The sequence below is a fragment of the Heloderma suspectum genome, chromosome Z (genome assembly GCF_057233095.1).
Source record: "Heloderma suspectum isolate Gila_16-S chromosome Z, 16-S_ref, whole genome shotgun sequence".
Lineage (NCBI taxonomy): Eukaryota > Metazoa > Chordata > Lepidosauria > Squamata > Helodermatidae > Heloderma > Heloderma suspectum.
In genome coordinates, this window is record NC_139476.1 from 7,629,027 (window position 1) to 7,648,327 (window position 19,301).

The window sequence follows — 19,301 nt, forward strand, 5'->3', positions numbered from 1 at the left end:
CAGCATACAGTATAAAAACAATAAAAAAACAATACAAGAAATGCAGCAAACAATAAATAAAAGTTCAATAAAAAACATTACAAAACCAGAAAATACCAACAACAACTTGCAGCCCAGAGAAAGGCCAGCGAAAACATGCAGATTTGTAGCATTCACAACTTTAGATACTGCGTTAGACCGGCTTCCCTAACGCGGCGCCCTCCAAATGGGTTGGGCTACACATCCCATCGTCCCCAGCCAGGAAGGCACCAGGTTGGAAAAGGATAAGTAACGGTTACCCAGGGTTGGCTTAGAGTCTAGCAGCATATGGCATCAGGCGTATCAGCACTTCAGTGGTGTCAAGGGCTCCTTGGAGGCCTCTCTCAGTCTAATCCAGTAGCCAAGTCCAGACACAGACAAAGGGATTCCTTTCAAAGCTTTATTCCTCTTTTACAACTTAACAACTCTACCGATTGCAACTAGATCTGAGCAGCACAGTACCTATGCCCTAAGTTGGAACAGTTGGTCCCCGTTTGAAAGGGAATTACTGGCAGACCCCTGAACTTAAGGGCTAGGGAGAGTCCCTCCCCTCTTCCCTTGGATCCTCTGGGCGCAGCCGTTGTTTGCGTGCCAACCGGGCACTACGCCTCCTTTCTGCGCCCTCCATTTGGCGCCGCTGTCAGCGTCGCGCGTCCACCAAGTCTGCTATCCACGCTCTGTCACTCCCTGGACTGCTATCTAAGCTAGGAATGCTGGTAGGAGGAATCTCCATCAGCTGTTGGCCCTGGGAAAGAGGAGCGCACTCCTCTCCCAGGAGCGACTGCTCTTCCTCAGAATCAGAACTACTCTGGGATTCTATGGGCTCAGTGTCCACCCTGACAAGTGGGTTCGATGGCAGTGCCCTCCTATTTATTTTTACTTCATTTATATCCTGCCTTTCTCCCTCCTGCAACGAACCCAAGGCGGCTTGCATGATTCTCCCCATTTTATCCTCACAACAACCCTGTGAGGTAGGTTAGGCTGAGAGTCAGTGACTGGCCCAAAGTCATCCAGTGAGCTTCATGTCTCCTGGCTCTGGTTGGTGGCTCAGGTAAGAACGTTAAGTAGAGCCCTTCTGGATCAGAGCAAGGGTCCATCTCGTCCAGCATTCTGTTCACAGTGGCTGTCGACCGGGAGCCCACAAGCAGGACAGGAGTGCAACAGCACCCTCCCACCCATGCTCCCCAGTAACCGGTGTACCTAGGCACACTGCCTCTGATACTGGAGGTAGCAGCTTGTTGGTCATAGTGGGTCTGCATCAAATAGCAAACTATTACTATTTATTTGGGGGGGGGGATTAAAAATAACTGAGCACCTCATTTTTGAGTAAATTGGAACACAAACACCCACAGAGCAAATTATTGCTTTTTGATCCATCACAGTGAAATAGTTTGCTGTATGAGATGAGAGACGTTGGCCCATTCACATCCATCTAATGGTATGCTGCTGAGAGCACTCACCTTGCTCATTGCTACAAACATGAGACGCCCTCCTTAAAGCCCTAACTCCCAGTCTGGTCCTGGATCCTGCAAGCTCCTCATCCTGACCTATATCCCAACACAACCTTGCCAGTGATCCAACGCTACCACCCTCGGCCGTCCAAAGGTCTTCTGCTCTCTCAAACAACTACACCCTTTCTTCCTTCCTGCCCCGCATGCCTGGAACTGCTTCCTTACTTCCTTCAAGTCTCTCCTCAAAAACTTCCCTCTTTCACGAATCCTTTGGATGAACTTCCTACAGTCCGTTTCAGTTACAAACTTAGGCTTGGTAGGGTGGGAACAGGGGTGCAGAACCTCTGGCTTGGGGGCCAAATCTGGCCCTCTGGCATTTCCCAAATGGCACCACCCTTGGGGTGAAAGGGGTTTAACACTCCTGGTACAGGACCTAAACCCAATACTGGCTACTGTATATCTAAGTCTAGTATGTGTTACAAAAATTACAGCATATTCTTCTCCGACTTACCTGGCATTCCATTGCCCTCCTTTTCCTGTCTTATCTCAATTTTTGTCCAGGAGGGGTCATTTCAGTAGATTGACCTTTCTGCAGGAGTTGTTTAGAGAGTAATTTTGACTGGAAACACAAGCCAGCTTCAGTCCCACTTGGTGTTACCCTTAAGGGCTGTGCGTATCTCTTTTACAGTGAGCAGAGTTTCCAAAAAGTTACGAAGCTTTGAAAAGATAAAACTACAAAACCAACCATGCTGCATTTTAAGAGCATTCAGTGCAGTAATACGATCATGGGTCAAGTGCTGAGTTTTATAAAAATGGTTCCAAATGAAAAGTATGCTTAGGTTTTTTTTTGGGGGGTGCTAATGTGCAGACATGGTGCCATCTTAGACAGGGGCCATTTTTGCCTGTGAGGGAGGGAAGGAAGGCTTCTTATAAGACGGCACTCTGTTTCTGTATTAGTATTAAAAACTATTTTTTTTAAAAAAAATAGCACGTTGTCCAATTAATTTAAAACCCTTTTAAATACCAAAAGATTTTAAGCCTCTGGGAGCTTCCAGCTATTGATGAGACATCAAAATTAAAAGCAATTATTTAATCCCAGGTACAATGAATTTTCCCCTTCATGGATCACTGCCTTGTTGTGGCGAAGGGGCTTGCGTAACTCAGTGAAGCCATAAGCTATGCCGTGCAGGGCCACCCAAGACGGACAGGTAATGGCAGAGTTCTGACAAAATGTGGTCCACTGGAGAAGGAAATGGCAACCCACTCCAGTATTCTTGCCAAGAAAACCCCATGGAACGTATCACAAGGCTAAAAGAGATGACGCCGGAAGATGAGCCCCTCAGGTCGGAAGGTGTCCAATATGCTACTGGGGAAGAGCAGAGGATATTTCCAAGTAGCGCCAGAAAGAGTGAAGCGGCTGGGCCAAAGCCGAAAGGACACTCAGCTGTGGATGTGTCTGGTGGTGAAAAGAAAATCCGATGCTGTAAAGAACAATATTGTTTAGGAACCTGGAATGTCAGATCAATGAATCAAGGTAAGCTGGAGGTGGTCAAACATGAGATGGCAAGATTGAACATCGACATCTTGGGAATCAGCGAACTAAAATGGACAGGCATGGGCGAATTTAATTCAGGTGACCATCATATCTACTATTGTGGGCAAGAATCCCTTAGAAGAAATGGAGTAGCACTCATAGTCAACAAAAGGGTGGGAAAAGCAGTATTGGGGTACAATCTTAAAAATGATAGAATGATCTCAGTACGAATCCAAGGCAAACCATTCAACATCACAGTAATTCAAGTCTATGCCCCAACCACTGAGGCCGAAGAAGCTGAGGTTGATCGGTTCTATGAAGACCTACAACACCTTCTAGAACTAACACCAAAAAAAGATGTCCTCTTCATCATAGGGGATTGGAATGCTAAAGTAGGAAGTCAAGAAATCACCGGGATAACAGGCAGGCATGGCCTTGGTGTACAAAATGAAGCAGGACAAAAGCTAATAGAGTTTTGCCAAGAGAACATGCTGATCATAGCAAACACTCTTTTCCAACAGCACAAGAGGCGACTCTACACATGGACGTCACCAGATGGTCAATATCGAAATCAGATTGATTATGTCCTTTGCAGCCAAAGATGGAGAAGCTCCATACAGTCAGTAAAAACAAGACCTGGAGCTGACTGTGGCTCAGATCATGAACTGCTTCTTGCAAAATTTCGGCTTAAATTGAAGAACGTCGGGAAACCCACTAAACCGTTCAGGTATGACCTAAATCATATCCCTGATGAATATACAGTGGAGGTGAGGAATAGATTTCAGGGATTAGACCTGATAGACAGAGTGCCTGAGGAACTATGGACGGAGGTCCGTAACATTGTTCAGGAGGCAGCAACGAAATCCATCCCAAAGAAAAAGAAATGCAAGAAAGCCAAGTGGCTGTCTGATGAGGCTTTACAAGTAGCTCACGAAAGAAGGGAAGCGAAAAGCAAGGGAGAAAGGGGAAGATATACCCAAATGAATGCAGAGTTCCAGAGAATAGCAAGGAGAGACAAGAAGGCCTTCTTAAATGAACAATGCAAAGAAATCGAGGAAAACAACAGAATGGGAAAGACTAGAGATCTCTTCAAGAAAATTGGAGATCTCAAGGGAACGTTTTGTGCAAAGACGGGCATGATAAAGGACAAAGAAGGCAGGGACCTAACAGAAGCAGATGAGATTAAGAAGAGGTGGCAAGAATACACAGAAGAACTATACAGGAAAGATCTGAATGTCCCTGATAGCCATGATAGTGCGGTCACTGAACTTGAGCCGGACATCCTCGAGAGTGAAGTCAAGTGGGCCTTAGGAAGCATTAGTAACAACAAAGCTAGCGGAGATGACAGTATTCCAGCCGAGCTATTTAAAATCCTAAAAGATGATGCTGTTAAAGTGCTGCATTCAATATGCCAACAAATCTGGAACACTCAACAGTGGCCACAAGACTGGAAAAGGTCAGTTTACATTCCAATTCCAAAGAAGGGCAACGCCAAAGAGTGTTCAAACTACCGCACAATTGCGCTCATTTCACATGCCAGCAAGGTGACGCTCAAAATCCTACAAGCTAGGCTTCAGCAGTATGTGAACCGAGAACTACCGGAAGTACAAGCTGGGTTTCGAAGAGGCAGAGGAACTAGAGATCAAATCGCCAACATTCGCTGCATCATGGAGAAAGCAAGAGAATTCCAGAAAAACGTCTATTTCTGCTTCATTGACTACGCTAAAGCCTTTGATTGTGTGGATCACAACAAACTGTGGCAAATTCTTAAAGTGATGGGACTACCAGACCACCTTACCTGTCTCCTGAGAAACCTGTACGAGGGTCAAGAAGCAACAGTCAGAACCAGACATGGAACAACCGATTGGTTCAAAATTGGGAAAGGAGTACGACAAGGCTGCATATTGTCACCCTGCTTATTTAACTTATATGCAGAGTACATCATGAGAAATGCCGGGTTGGATGAATCAGAGGTCGGAATTAAGATTGCTGGGAGAATTATCAACAACCTCCGATATGCAGACGATACCACCCTAATGGCAGAAAGCGAAGAGGATCTAAAGAGCCTCTTGTTGAGGGTGAAATAGGAGAGTGCAAAAGCTGGTTTGAAACTCAACATTAAAAAAACGAAGATCATGGCATCAGGCCCCATCACTTCCTGGCATATAGAAGGGGAAGAAATGGAAGCAGTGACAGATTTTACTTTCTTGGGCTCCAAGATCACCGCAGACGGTGACTGTAGCCATGAAATTAAAAGACGCTTGCTCCTTGGGAGGAAAGCTATGGCCAACCTAGACAGCATAGTAAGAAGCAGAGACATCACCTTGCCGACAAAGGTCCGTCTAATCAAAGCTATGGTTTTCCCAGTAGTAATGTATGGCTGTGAGAGCTGGACTATAAGGAAGGCTGAGCGCCGAAGAATTGATGCTTTCGAACTGTGGTGCTGGAGAAGACTCTTACGAGTCCCCTGGACTGCAAGGAGGTCAAATCAGTCCATCCTAAAGGAAATCAACCCTGAGTGCTCATTGGAAGGACAGATAATGAAGCTGAAGCTCCAATATTTTGGCCACCTAATGTGAAGAGAAAACTCCCTGGAAAAGACCCTGATGCTGGGAAAGACTGAAGGCAAAAGGAGAAGGGGACAGCAGAGGATGAGATGGCTAGATAGCATCACGGATGCAATGAATATGAACTTGAGCACACTCCGGGAGAGAGCGCAGGACAGGAAGGCCTGGCGTGCTATGGTCCATGGGGTCACGAAGAGTCGGACACGACTGAACGACTGAACAACAACAACAATGAATTTTTAAAATAAATTAACTTTTCCCCCCGTCTTGTGGGGAGACTAATTGGAGGGAGCATTCCCATGACCCCTAGACATGATCTGAGGGGTCATGGCATAGTGGGGATTCTCCCCTCCAAGATTGGAGACAGCACTCCGACCCCCAGAAGGAGGAGTCGGAGATCCATCCCTCTGCAGCCGGTGTGGAAAGAGCTGCACCAGCTGGCCTCCGAGGTTGGAAAATCAACCTTGGAGAGTGGGAAAAGGGGGCATTCCAGTGGGCAGGGAGGGGAGGAGACCAGGGGATCCAGAATATGAGCTGTCATGAACCTCTTCCAGCCTACTTCCCTCCCTCTCTGAAGCACTGTTGCTAGATGGGCAAAAAAACCTATCTAGCAAAAACCTCAGCAATCAGAGGACGGGGAGGTGAAGATTGCCTCTGCCACTCCTCCCAGCCTCTTGCTTCAGCCCGGCAGGGGCACTGGATATACGGAAGCCTCCAAGATCGAGGGTTTCCGTCTCTCAAGGGTGCAACCGGTTGCACCCTAAGCCTGCTTTTAAGCATCCAGTTTGATCATCCTCCGATATTCATTGAAGGGATTTGTGGGGTTCTTCTATGGTGGTTACGTGTCCTATTTTACAGAAGAATATCCTCCATCTGAAGGCATTCCAGAAGTTGTTGGAGTCCGACTCCTGTTATCTAGGAGGCCACCAGCTCCCCACCCCTGCTGTATTTGAAGGGCCATCCAGTCCAAATCTGATTCAAAGACGAAGGATCAAAAAAAGGGAGAGAAAAGGCACTGAAATTGCCCATCAACAGCGCCTCTGTCTAAGCAGCACACGCATCAGTCACCTCGTCAGTTTTCCCCACTATGGTAAGAGGCACTGTATTTCTATTCAGATCAGGGGTGGGGAGCACACGACCCCCTGGCCTTTTTTGCCGCCCCTGACCGCTGCTGCTGAATTAGCAGCAGCAGCAAGAGAAGTGATGATTTTTCTTGCAAACAAAGCACACAGGGAACCCACACCTTGTTTGGAAGCAGAATCGCATTCCCAGGAGCACAATTTTGCTTCCAAACAAGGCAAGTGCTCCCTTTGTGAGCCTTGTTTTCAAGAAAAATTCCTGCCACTACCACACTGCAAAATTTGGCAGCAAATTCAGCAGGGGGTAGGGGTACGGCACCCCATGGGAGCAATGCGGAGCTCTGACCCCCAGATGTTGCCCGCCTGATTTAGATTATAGTAATCATTTCCAAATGTGCATCTGTACATATAAATTAGCACATGCAAGGTTTATGTAAATCTGTGTCCCCCTTTTTGACCTCTTTTTATTAGTGATGCATTAAGAGGCCATTTTAGTTTCTCTCCAATCATTTTCCTATGGCAAACTATGTAACATCTTACTATTTTGTATGCAGTCTTCCTTGATTTCCTCTTGTGTTTAATGTTTTCTCTTTTAAAAATGCACCTTCATTTTGTTGCTGATATTGGGTGCTATACTGTGCTGCGAAAAATAACTTTTAAAAATCAATTTTTTAAAAAAAATTACTACGCAACAGCAGATCTCACATCATCTGTTTTCTAAAATTCAACTCAAGCGGGGCAGGAATGAAACAAAAAATGAGACAGACAGAAACAGGTTTAGTACAAGGTAAACCCTTTATTACAACTTTTTCATTGATAGGTATACAACATCTGAAAGACAGATAAGGGGAGGGGGAGAAAAAAACAGGTAATATTGTTATAAAATGTCACATTTATTGCTACATTACTGTTATATACAGGACAGTTCTCAAAATTCTACTTTTAAAAAAGTTAAGGATTATTTAAAAATTCCAAATAATCCAGCCAGCGGTTTTTTTTTCTTGACACTTGTATAAAATTATTATTTTTTTAAAAAATGAACACAATCCATATCTTGAGGCACTCGGAAACACAATTTTAACCCCCGTCCTCCCCCCATCCCAGAAATTGTGATTCAGTCCCAAAAATGTTCTTTGTTTTCTATCCTGCCCCCTTCCCTCCCCCAAATACTTTTTTCCTTTTTCCATTTTTTTTATTGGGGTTAGGCATATATTTATATATATATATTTATACTATATATATATCTTTAAAAACTATAATGTGTATCTGATTTAATAACAAGGATCTCAGCCCGTTACGTACAGCTGGATTTACATGTAGGCAGCAAAACACCAAGGCCCCGATCCAAATACAGTTAGACATGACTTAAACCCCACTAAGAGCAAAAGGACTTATGTTAGTCCGTTCGTTTCTATGAGACACAGCCATGACTTACTGTAGCTGGACTGGGGCCTTCCCTCAAAAAAAGCAAGGACCCATTTTTAATTTTTTTTATATAAAAAAGCCCCAATAACAAAAAGAACCCTCAAAACAATCTAAAAGGGCTGAAAAATACACAGCCCCCCTGCCCCTCCTAAAAAAATATATCTTAATGGGAATCAAGTTACATTTTGTTCACTGCATTGCTTGAACCCCTGTATTTTTTTTAAACAAAAAAAGTTAAATTTTCCCATGATGCTGTTTCCCCTAAGACTTTTTTTTTTTTTTTTTGCTGGTTGTCCCTTCTTGTCTCCTAAAACCCCAATCCCGCCCGCCCCGCAACAAAAATAAATATCCCAAGATTCTTTGGGACATATCTACATTACAAACTTAAAACTGGTTTCAAACCTGTTTTTAGCGATAACGGCTACCAAATGCAGGAATTCTGGAAATTGTAGCTCTAGGAAGAGGGGCCACTTGGGCAGGGGACAGGGGTCGCTAGCAAAGAATTCTCAGTGCCCTCATGAAACTGCAGGATCCCTTTAGATAAACCGGTTTGAAACTGGTTTAGTTTATAGTGTAGACACACCCTCAGAAAAGTGAGCTTCCCCTTCAACAGAACAGAAATACTTTCAAAACAATTAAAACAAAACCAAAGAAATGAACAACAACTTAAAAAAAAACTTGTTTTGAGCTGGTGGACTGGGAAGAGATGGGGAGATCATAGAAACAGAGAATAATAGGGTTGGAAGGGGCCTACAAGGCCATCGAGTCCAACCCCCTGCTCAATGCAGGAATCCAGGTCAGAGCATCCCTGACAGCTGGCTGTCCAGCCTCGTCTTGAAGGCCTCCAGTGTGGGAGAGCCCACCGCCTCCCCAGGTCATGGGTCCCATTGTCGTATTGCTCTAACTGTCAGGAAGTTTCTCCTGATGTTCAGCTGGAATCTGGCTTCCTGTAATCTGGCACTAAAAGGAAGTTGTCACATGTTCTGCTTTGCAGAGATGCTCAGCCGGGGTGGTGCTGGTGCCGAGAATGGGTAAGTTCTTGTGTCCACAGGAGATCGGACGTGCCCAGTCAGCATACTCCGTTCTTGCAAAGCTGTTTGTACCCTGATCGACACCGTGGCGGGTTCCAAATTCATCTGTGCAGCAAAAGGAGGGGATGGAACAAGGTGGGGAGCAGGCTCTGCTCTCTGGATGACCGTTGCGATGTTGGCATAGCGCTTTCCCCTCCAACGTCCTTTGAGAGCTTTCCCCAATGGCAACTTTGAAACAAACGCCCGCACCCACCATCAGAAAATAAGAACTCTGCAAATTGGGACAAAGCAAGACAAGTGATGGAGGATATGGCTGCTGGCTCAAATTGGGCAGTCCCCCCCTTTGTCAATGAGACACCGGCCCTTTTCTCCCTTTCAAAGGTGGACCAGGGCTGTGACAAGGCAGAGGTTTCACAGGTTCCACAGGAAAAGTCCCCCCATTTGCCACCCTTTTTGCTAGGCTTCTTTTCTGGCGTCCGAGAAAGCATAAGCTGGAATGGAGTTACAGTGGAACACTGAGCATCCTGTACCATATCCTCCTGCCCTCTGCCTGCAGAAGCCAACGCTCCAAGATTTGGAACCTCACACTCGAGGCTGCAGTGCCCCGTGAGCGAGGCCCTCAGCTGTGGCACAGAGAGGCCAAAGTTGCAAAGTTACACAGCCCAAGTCAACCACGTGGGGGAGCGAGAGACTTGTGTGCATTAAACCCTCGGGGCAACTGGACCACAGGCCTTCGACTGCCCCACCCCACAACACCGGTGTGGATACAGCCTTACAGTGACGTATCTGGAAGCAGAGGGACACAAAGGCTCTACTTCTTTCTGTCCACAACGCGGGTGGGGGAAGATCTCCCTGAATGTCATTCAAGGGCGGGACAGTTTGACCAGCCTGCTGTGGAAGTGCATTTTCTAAACAGACCTGGAGAGTCACAGTGTTGGCACAGGCGCTCACGCATCCATCTTCTTTGGGATGTACATGTATCACAACAGACCCCCATCCAGGGGTGGGGCTCTCCATGCCGTAAGCATCTCCGTCTCTCCATCCACATCCCTTGTGGCTCTTTTGTTCTTCTTCTCCCAAGGGGTCTTTGTTCTGTCTCAAACGTGGCAGCGTTGGTTTTGTTGCTGTTCCAAACCTTTCACTCTTTTGTTCCGCATCTGTTCGCTCAGGTGCTTTTAAAAAAGGCGAGTTGTTATCCATTACGCTTCTGTGTACTCCCAAGTTCCTGCCACCTCGCTCCTTCGAGTCCATGTTTTCCAGCATCCTGTCATGTCTATTTCAGAGATGTTATCATCCTCGGTTGGGACACCCCCACAAAAAGGAACCAAATTTATTTCTGCTTGTAGTTTGTTCACCTCCCATTCAAATGGGACCACAAATATTTTCAGGAGAGATGGGAGGGGGACAGGATGAAATACAAGACTTTCAAGAATCACTACCGGGCACATCCTTTGAGATGAAAGACAAAAGAGCCATCAGCTGCTGGGCTCCTTTGTCATCTACCCCCACCCCTTCTATATTCAAAGCGGCCTAAAGGAAAAGAGATGATATCAGCACATCCCGATGGATCATGGAACTTCCTACCCAAGTGAGGCCATTTCTTAGCCTGCCTGGCTAAACTCATGTTAGTAGCTTTTTCAGAGTTGAAACAGAAACACTCATTGACCCCTCTTTTGTTTTTGTTTTTTTTAAACATCCAGTCTCTTAATATGAACTTTTAATATTTCTGGTTCATCTTATTTAAAAAATAATATGCAACATTAACTATAGAAACAGCAGCAGAAAAAAGCATGGGAAATCAAGTCTCTCTCTTTACACAATTTTTTTCATTGTTGCTTACAAAACATATATGCAAAAGAAGCTTTAAAAAAACCCAAAAAGGCATTACTATGTTTGTTCTACATTTAAAAAAAATTTATCGTAACTAATGTTCTTTTTTGTTTTTCGTTTTTAAAGAAAAATAAACGCGTAGGCACAATTTCTTCTGCTGGCCTTTTGTGAACACAAGCCACTTGCAATGTAACACTTCCTCCCACCTCCCGCTTGGTAACTGAAGAATATGCATTGACAGTTCCAGAATATACACTTAAGGCAATCTTTGCTGTTGGTTTTTTGTTGGTTTTTGTTTGATAAAGTTGTTGCTTTTCCTTTCCTTTGGAGAAAAAAAAAAAGTTCCTTAGAGCACACTGAACTTCCATTGCCGTGCGTCAGTATTTAAACAGGACTACAGTTTCTGGTGCAGACACACGGCGGGGGTGTGTGTGAGAGATACGGCCTTCCCTTCTTCCTACAGACGTCTGCTTCCAGGTGAAGAAAAGAAATGGTCTATGAAGAGACAAGGGGGAAAATAAATACATATATATCTATCGCCCTTGTGAATCCAAGTGCTACATCACCTGTGTTTAACTTAGGGACACAGTTACCTTGAAGACTGGCAGGTCTTACTACGTAAACAAAACATCCCCTGCAAGGGCTGCAATACAAACAAGAGCTGTGCGCAAAGGGCCTCTCAAGATTCTCCAGCCTACTTGTGGGCAGAGAAATTGGGGGGATAAATTCTCCAGCGGTTTCTCACAGAGAGGGCTCACTGCTGGCAGGGGTTGTAGCACGGTTCTTCCTGTTTTCCTCGGGGGTTTTGGTTTCTTGCGCGGCTCCTGCAAGTGGCAACGGCATCAGCTGTGCTGAGGCTTCCACTCTTCCGAGGCAGAATTTTGAATGTCTTTGGGTGGTATTTTTTATCTTACCTGACCACCCTGAGGGGGCCGAGGGGGCCGAGTGTGTTTTCTCTCTCTATTACACATCTCGCAGTTGTTCTGCAGCCTCCCAGGCTTCCTGAGCTGAAAATCCCCATGGGAGGAGTTGCCTCATGATGACTTTCTTCCCCGCGATGGCTTTCACTGAAGCGCGGGAAGCCGAGGAGGCAACAGGCTGCCAGAGATTATCGGACAGTGACACTCACGCACACTCCTCAGCCGCCTCCTAGGTCAGGTTAGCACAAGAACCCCGAACCCGACCCACGAGAATTTCTCTGAAATTTCTCCTCCTTTGAATTTATTTTGAAAGCAATTTCTTTTCTATCATATCGAATGAGAATGGTCGAAAAAAATGTGGGAGAAATTTTTGGCACGACACTAATGCAAATGGCCCAGGATGTCGTATTCAGTATGTAGCTAAAACAACTGACGTACACAGACGTTTCAGGAATCACAAATCCTCAATCGTAACAAAACAAATTGGAACAACCTGTTGCAAAGCACTTCAGTTCAGAAAATTGGGGGGAGGGGGGTATTTCACTTCTGGATATAGAGACCCAACACCTTAATACCACATGGTCTTAACCTGGAAGATAACACCTGGCATCACTCATCCACAGCATATTGTGGATATGCTGTGCACAGCATATCCTTGGGATATTCCATCTTCTCTACTCTATAATGGCCACCTTGCCTACATATGCCTGCCCAAGGACTGAGATCTGTTGGAGGGGCCCTCCCTGCGTCCCACCAGTGCGAGACATATACTATGGTGGGATGTGGGAGAGGGCCTTCTCTGCTATGGCACCTCAGTTGTGGAATGCCCTCCCCTTGGAGGACCAATTGCTGCAAACGTTGGTTTCATTTCGGCGCCAAGTAAAAACCTGGCTTTTTACCAAAGCCTTTGAGGACTAAATGCATTCCCTAAAGTAGCACACTATTTTATTGTTTTAGATTTTAATTGGTATTAGCTTTAATTGTTAACCAAATCACCTCAAATAAAATAAATTCTTTAATTAATTTGCACTCCACCCCAACTTATCAGTAGGTCCTCTTCAATTACAATTGTTTAATGGTTTAATATGTTTTTAGCTGTTTAAATTATTTATTATTTTATACTGTTTAAACTGATTTTATCTGTATGCCGCCCTGAGATCTTAATGATAGAGGGCGGGATACAAATGTTTTAAATAAATATATAAATATATAAATAAATACAGGGCTCTTTGAGTCATATCAGAGTAGCTGAGGAAGGTGAAAACCGAAAAATTTTGCTTTAATAGACGTTTAAGTGATTAGCCACTTTTTTCTGGCATCGAGAACAAACTTATCTGAAGTGCTGTTTGATGCTTTAAATAGTGTGTGCATCTGCTGATCTATCTATCTCCTTTATGCCAGGTCAGACTATTTGTCAGTCTACACTGTCTCCACAGTGGCTGTCGCTCTTCAGGGTCCTAGGCAGGGAAGGGTCCATCCCTTCACCTGTTAACTACTCCTTTTTAACTGGAGATGCAGTGGATTAAACCTGTGGCCTTCTGCATACAAAACATGGTCTCTTCCCCTGATCTATGGTCAGTGATTACTTCTCTGTCTCAGCATACTTAGGGGACCCTATGTGGTCTCCCATCTAGTCACTGATGAGACCCAGACTCACATAGCTTCAGCAAGGCTGTTGCCTCAACCACAGGAATCTTTTGGAACACCACCTTCTCCCGAACAAGTCTGCCCGTGTGTTAAGATCAACCTGGAGGTTCTGTTTTGCGCTCCTGTTAGTATCAGAGTAACCTCAGCCTTCTCTGTGGTGGCATGCCAACGTTTGGATTTCCTGCCTCTGGCACCAAAATATCAAGGACCAGTCGCATCAGGGCTTTGCTAGGCACTTAAAAGATCTGGGGCTGAGGCCCTTAAGACTCAAATCTGCATAAAATTTGCATATGGTAATTTCTATCTACACATGCAAATTTAGAAATAATGACTGGGATTTATTTACATCTCACAGAAGGCAAAGCCAGCTGATTCATTTCTCTCCCAAATCAACTCAAATAAAATAAATTATTTAATTAATTTGCCCTCCACCCCAACTCATCAGTAGGTCCTCTTCAACTTACAGTTTACAATCTCTCACTGCCTTATCCCAGTTGGCCCCCTTAAAATTGCCCCCTCCCCATGCAGTTAAGCTTAAAAGAAAAGCTTTCATTGCCACCAATGGACTTTTTTTTCCTAAGCTAAATTACTAAGCAGGGGGGATCTTTTTTTTGGGGGGAGGGGGTATTTCAGTGTGTGGGTATAGTAAGGTTGACCCTTCCCTCCTCAGCTGCAACACCCCTTGAAAATTACCCCCTGCATGGCAATTAAGCTAAGAAGAAGAAAAAGTCCATTGTCATTGGCTCTGGGGAACAGATTCGGACCAAGACATTTTGTGAGTGCCAAATGGCAATGCAAAGCAGCTCATGCTGTTCCTGTGCAGGAGCTCAACATTCTGAGAAAGGATCCCTGACAGATGCCAGGAGAGGGTACCTTTACATATGTCCCACGGGGTTGTGCCCATCTCCTAGACCTGGATGAGATGCTGAAAGTGCCATCTGGGGGTCACCTACCACACCAGACACTTTCTCCTCTTCGCGTCGTTTCAAGCAGGCTGCCTTGGGGTTCAGATTGCGTTCTGAGGACAAGGGAAGAGACACAAGCCATGGGGAGGAGGAGAAACCCAAGTTTGGCAAGTACCTTGCAAAAGCTGCCTTCCCCTCCCCTCTCCACGAAGCCCAAGAGGGAACAAGCAGAGCGAATGAAGATATGCAGGCTATGGAAGTGTGAGAAGAGTCCCAGTAGGGGGAACAGAGTGTGATTCCTTTTGGCAGCTGCAGTCAACCCAAAGCTTCTCCTTGCAGAGGAAAACATTGCCAGAGTTAACACGTTCAGACAGATATTCTGACCCCAACTCCTCCCCACTAAAAAGTCACAAGCCACTTAGCAGATTGGGCTGACAAGGAACTGTGCATCATTATTCCCTTTGGAATCATCATATTTCACTTTGGAATCATCTCTGCTCTGGCCAAATTGCAACGAAGAGAGCAGCATACGACTGAACAAACGAACTCAACCCGGCACCCAGAGCAAAGGGTTGAAGGGACAGGCAGAGACACTCATGCGAGCAAGCACACGCGCAGATGCACGCACATGAAGACTGCCCACCGCCCGCCCGCCCGCGCAAGAAGGTGACCTCAGGGTGGGGGGATTCCCCTGGTGCCGTACCTCGTACTTGCTGCTCCAAGCCTAGAATGACTTGCACTGCTTGCTGAAGGATGATGAGTTTGGTCTGTGCTTTGTCTGTTTTTAAGTGCATCTGGCACATGCGTCCCAGCTCTTTAAAGGCCTCGTTAATGTCCCGTACGCGCACCCTCTCCCTGGCATTATTGGCCATCCGCCTCTCCCGGTCCCTCAGATCTTTGTCCTCCAGGGATAGCGCCTCATCCGTACTGCTGGGTTCACACAGTACCACAGGGGTTAGTCAGGGAGCAAAGTAGTAACTTCCGGGGTAGGGTGGAGGGAGTGGGGTGGGGACGGTGCCAAGGTGTGGTGGAAAAATGTCCACAGCAACTACAAGCCAAGATGGTGGAAGCCAAATGATAGTGGGGAGAAGCCTTTTGTTACACCTCAGAGATAAGGAGCTGCCAAGCGCTTAGGGCAGGGTTACCCTTAAACCCTGCGATCACTCAGGTGGCCAATATTTGCACTGCTCTTTCAGTTAATACCAGTCATTCAAGGAAACTCATTTCCTGAGTGGATAATATTGACCGTCCATCTGGTGGGACCGTTACACTTCAAGCCACAATTGTACCTCTCCTTTGCCTCTTGGGTGGAGCCACAGCTATGCTTCTAGAAGCCTTTTTCTTGTTGGCAAATTCCTGGTCTGTTTAGCAGCAGGAGCAAGCAGGCAGTGTGTGAGCCAGCGCATACCCTTGTGGCCGAAAAGCCGGGGTTCCCTGGAATCCTCTGTTACCACTTTGTGTGAACGTGGCCTATATTCTAAAATCCAAACGCCACTGTTTTGAACGGGCAGGTAGAGATGCATTTGTCAAACTCCCTGAGCGCCAGTTCCCCATTAAATTTACGTTTCGAGATGGCAAAGCCATCGTCACGTGAAAAGGGAATGACAAAGAGAAGGAAGGGCTGCTTAGGAATGACACGTAGCACCACAGAGCGTGCAAAGGTCCGCTCAGTGGAAACAGGGACAGAGAAAGCTGCCTTCTGCCAGGTCAGATTATCTGAGTCCATCTAACCACTCTGACTGTCAGAGAAGAAAGGGTCTCCGTAAAGCCTTCGGCAACGGTTCTTTCCCAACCCTTGCTTCCGCATCCTGTGAACTGGAGATGCCAGGGCTTGAACCGGAGACATGTTGCTAGACTCCCTCCCTAAATATTTATCCTGTGAATATTATGTGTCCAATTTACTTTGCAGTGTGACTTTCCATTTCGAAAGTGAACAGAAGGGTTGGGCTTGGTGAACTACCGCAGACCTCACAGAAAGGAATACAGGGTGGGCAGCATCAGTTTTTGCAACTGGGCTGTATCCAATCTTAGTCCTACTTAGAGTAGACCCACTGAAACAAATGGGACTTAAGTCAAATTAACAGCTGGATACAACCCACTGGCAGGCAGTATGAACCCTCTGGAATAAATACTAGACATTTGGGCTTCTGCCCTTGTCTGGTCAACTGAGCAGTATCTGTCTGCTCTCTGCACTTCAGGTTTATTATTTATTTCATTTCACTTGTATACCATCCAGTAGCCAAAGCTCTCTGAATGGTTCACAAAAACCGCAGAGAACCAAATAGGAAGCGTGCAGTGCCACCTCTTGAGGCATCTCCCAATAGGTAACACATTCCTCAAGGAGAGGGGGTGTGAGCAACAATTATTTTATTATTATTATCATTATTATTATTATTATTATTATTATTATACATTTCTCAAAAGACTCAAGGCATCTTACAGCAACAAAAAATAAAGCACACAAAATTTTAAAACAATCAAAACAGCTAAAAACAATTAACAAAATACCATAATCCAATAAAACAACTAAATTAAGAAGCCCATCACATTTTGGGAGTAGAGGAAAGTCTTAACCTGGCACCGAAAATATGACAAGTTGGTGCCAGGCAGGCTTTACTAGGAAGAGCATCTCACAGTTGGGGGTGATGGGGGACACCACCAAAAAGGTCAGAGCTCTAGAACATTCCAGAGCAAAAAGCCCCTTATGTAGGGCTGTACAGACACCATGAAGAACTTAATGACAACAAATGTCAGCCTCCCATGATCTAAGATGTGGGCAAACTATGTATGAAGCATAACGATAATAACAATGATAATAATAATAATGCAATCATTCCCCAGAGAGAACTCATATATGCACCATGGCAAAACTTCAAAAGTTGGTCTAGAGAACACATGGAAAGGTTTTCCTGGGAATAGTATTTCCCTGGAAAAGCGGCACATTTGTAAATCTTCACGCATTAATGTCTACACGTCCACAGACAGTTATGCATTCCTGTAGTTTCTGTTACTAGTGCCTGAAGCGCCTCTGAAAAACAAACGCACACAAGATGGCCCAGATCCCCCATCTCCCCCGTGGTGCATCTCTCCTTCAAGCCACGCAAGCAGGCAAAATGGTGCCTGGGGATTCGGAGCATGGCCGAGGGAAGACACATCCTGGACGATGCCTTCTAAAGCGACCGTGAGTGTTGGCAGCCCCCTAAGCTCTTAACATGACTTAACTGAAGACACCCCCTGCTCTTTTCCTCCTCCCCCTCCCTAGCCCCATTGTATCCAAGACACATGGCTTTCAGCTGGGATCGCCTTCTCCCCCAGAGCAAAAAAACCCCATCGCACAAACGTAGGCATAACTGACTTGAACTGATGGATTCGGTGACATTCTCGGATCAGACCCAACCTGACCACTTTGTACATGGAGGGAAGATAGGAAGGGGCCTGGTGGTTGATCTGGCAGTACCTGTCTGTTTTTGGACAGGTTTCCTAACTGATGGGTACCCAAACAGCCTGGGCTATAGAAATAGTTTCTTACAAGGCCAGGGAAGCAGAATTCGGATATGTGTGTTTGTACTCTGTTGATTTCCAACCGTCCTAAGCTGCAGAAGATAGTCTTGGCTAGGAGGGAACCTGCCTCTACCAGAGGATGAACTCTATCAAGGAGCTTAAAATGGCCTCTTCACTCATGATGGTGCCTAGAAAGACCTCCCCACCCTACCCCAGCTCCTTTATCTCGGCTTTTAATATCCTAAACCAGCCAAGACAGAACAGCTATGTAAACCTTGCTTGAACAACTTCCCTCTTAAGACTGCCTTCCACATAGGCTAGGCTGTCAATTTCATACTGGGTCGCAGAGCCCACGTCCCCGCTAGATCAAGCTAGGGAGTACAACGCAGATCCAGAACAAGGTTTCAATCAACTTTGAAATTCTGGCTTAAAACAAGGCTGTTTTTAAAGGTTCAAAATGTTAACTTTGAAAAGTCAACCTATTTTTTTTTTAGGTATGTTTAAAAAGTTAGCAAAGTAGTGATTTTGTTACACAAAGGCTATAATCGTGTGAATGCTTGCTTGGGAGTAAGCCCTGCTGAACACAGTGGAACTTACTTCTGAATAAACATACACAGGATTGGGTTGTAAATGTAGTGATTGCTGCAGTCAGATTGAACTTAAAAATACACACAAATCCAACTGGATCTGTACTGCAATAAATCATGTGAATTAAGAAATTGGGCAAAAGTTATGGGAATTGCAGCAGGGAATTCCTCCGGTTCAAAGGGGTGGGGGGACAAGAAAAAATCCAAAAACTCTCAGGTGTGCATTAAATAGCTCTCTGAATCTCTGGTTCCTGCTTCTAAAATGAGCACAGAGGGAAATTCATCCTTGTTGTTGTAATAACAAATCATCCAAGGTTGCTCTCGTAGCAAAGCAACCCCAACTGTACCAGGATGTCCAAGATGGAGAAAAGCTATCAGCTGGTGACCATGCAAGACCAACTGGGGGCTGTGAAGCAGGGCAGCAGAGACTCACACCAAGCTACATCAACTCATCCAGGGGGAGAAAGATCTGGAGAAAAACCACTGAACCTGGTCTAGCGTGCAGAAGGCATGAACAAGGTCCTTGCCCCTGCTCCTGACTTCCTCAGTCGCCACTGAGTTTGTGTGCAAGGCTGGAAAAAAAGTTATGGGCAGCCTTTCCTGGGACAAGGTGATGGCCAGCCCTTGGAAACACACACTGTGTCAGGCAGGATCCTCTCCCTCCTGGAGCTGGCTGCTGAAAATGTGCAGGACTCAGAAATATATATTAAGAAGATACAGGTAAACAGTGGGACAAATTTGCCAGCTGGGTTAGGCTCAGGAGAGGCCAGCTGCCAACCAGCCAAAGCACAACTTCGCTGATCTAC

General features: G+C 45.6%; 1 protein-coding gene across 8 annotated transcripts in view; it reads right to left on the reverse strand.

Moving 5' to 3' along the window:
- Positions 1-8,464: 8,464 nt before the first annotated feature.
- The window catches only part of TCF3 (transcription factor 3), a 103,583-nt gene continuing 92,746 nt past the window's right edge, over positions 8,465-19,301 (reverse strand). For 4 of the 8 annotated variants that reach the window (XM_084825892.1, XM_084825898.1, XM_084825893.1 and 1 more), the window contains exons 19-20: positions 14,376-14,520; positions 8,465-11,430 (exon numbers count right to left, since the gene is read on the reverse strand). In XM_084825892.1, the coding sequence (XP_084682018.1) occupies positions 14,378-14,520 (143 nt within the window). In that variant the 3' untranslated portion in view covers positions 8,465-11,430; positions 14,376-14,377. Of the gene's footprint in view, positions 11,431-14,375; positions 14,521-15,110; positions 15,338-19,301 lie in introns of all 8 variants that reach the window. The other 4 variants (XM_084825899.1, XM_084825894.1, XM_084825900.1 and 1 more) reach the window with 2 other exon arrangements.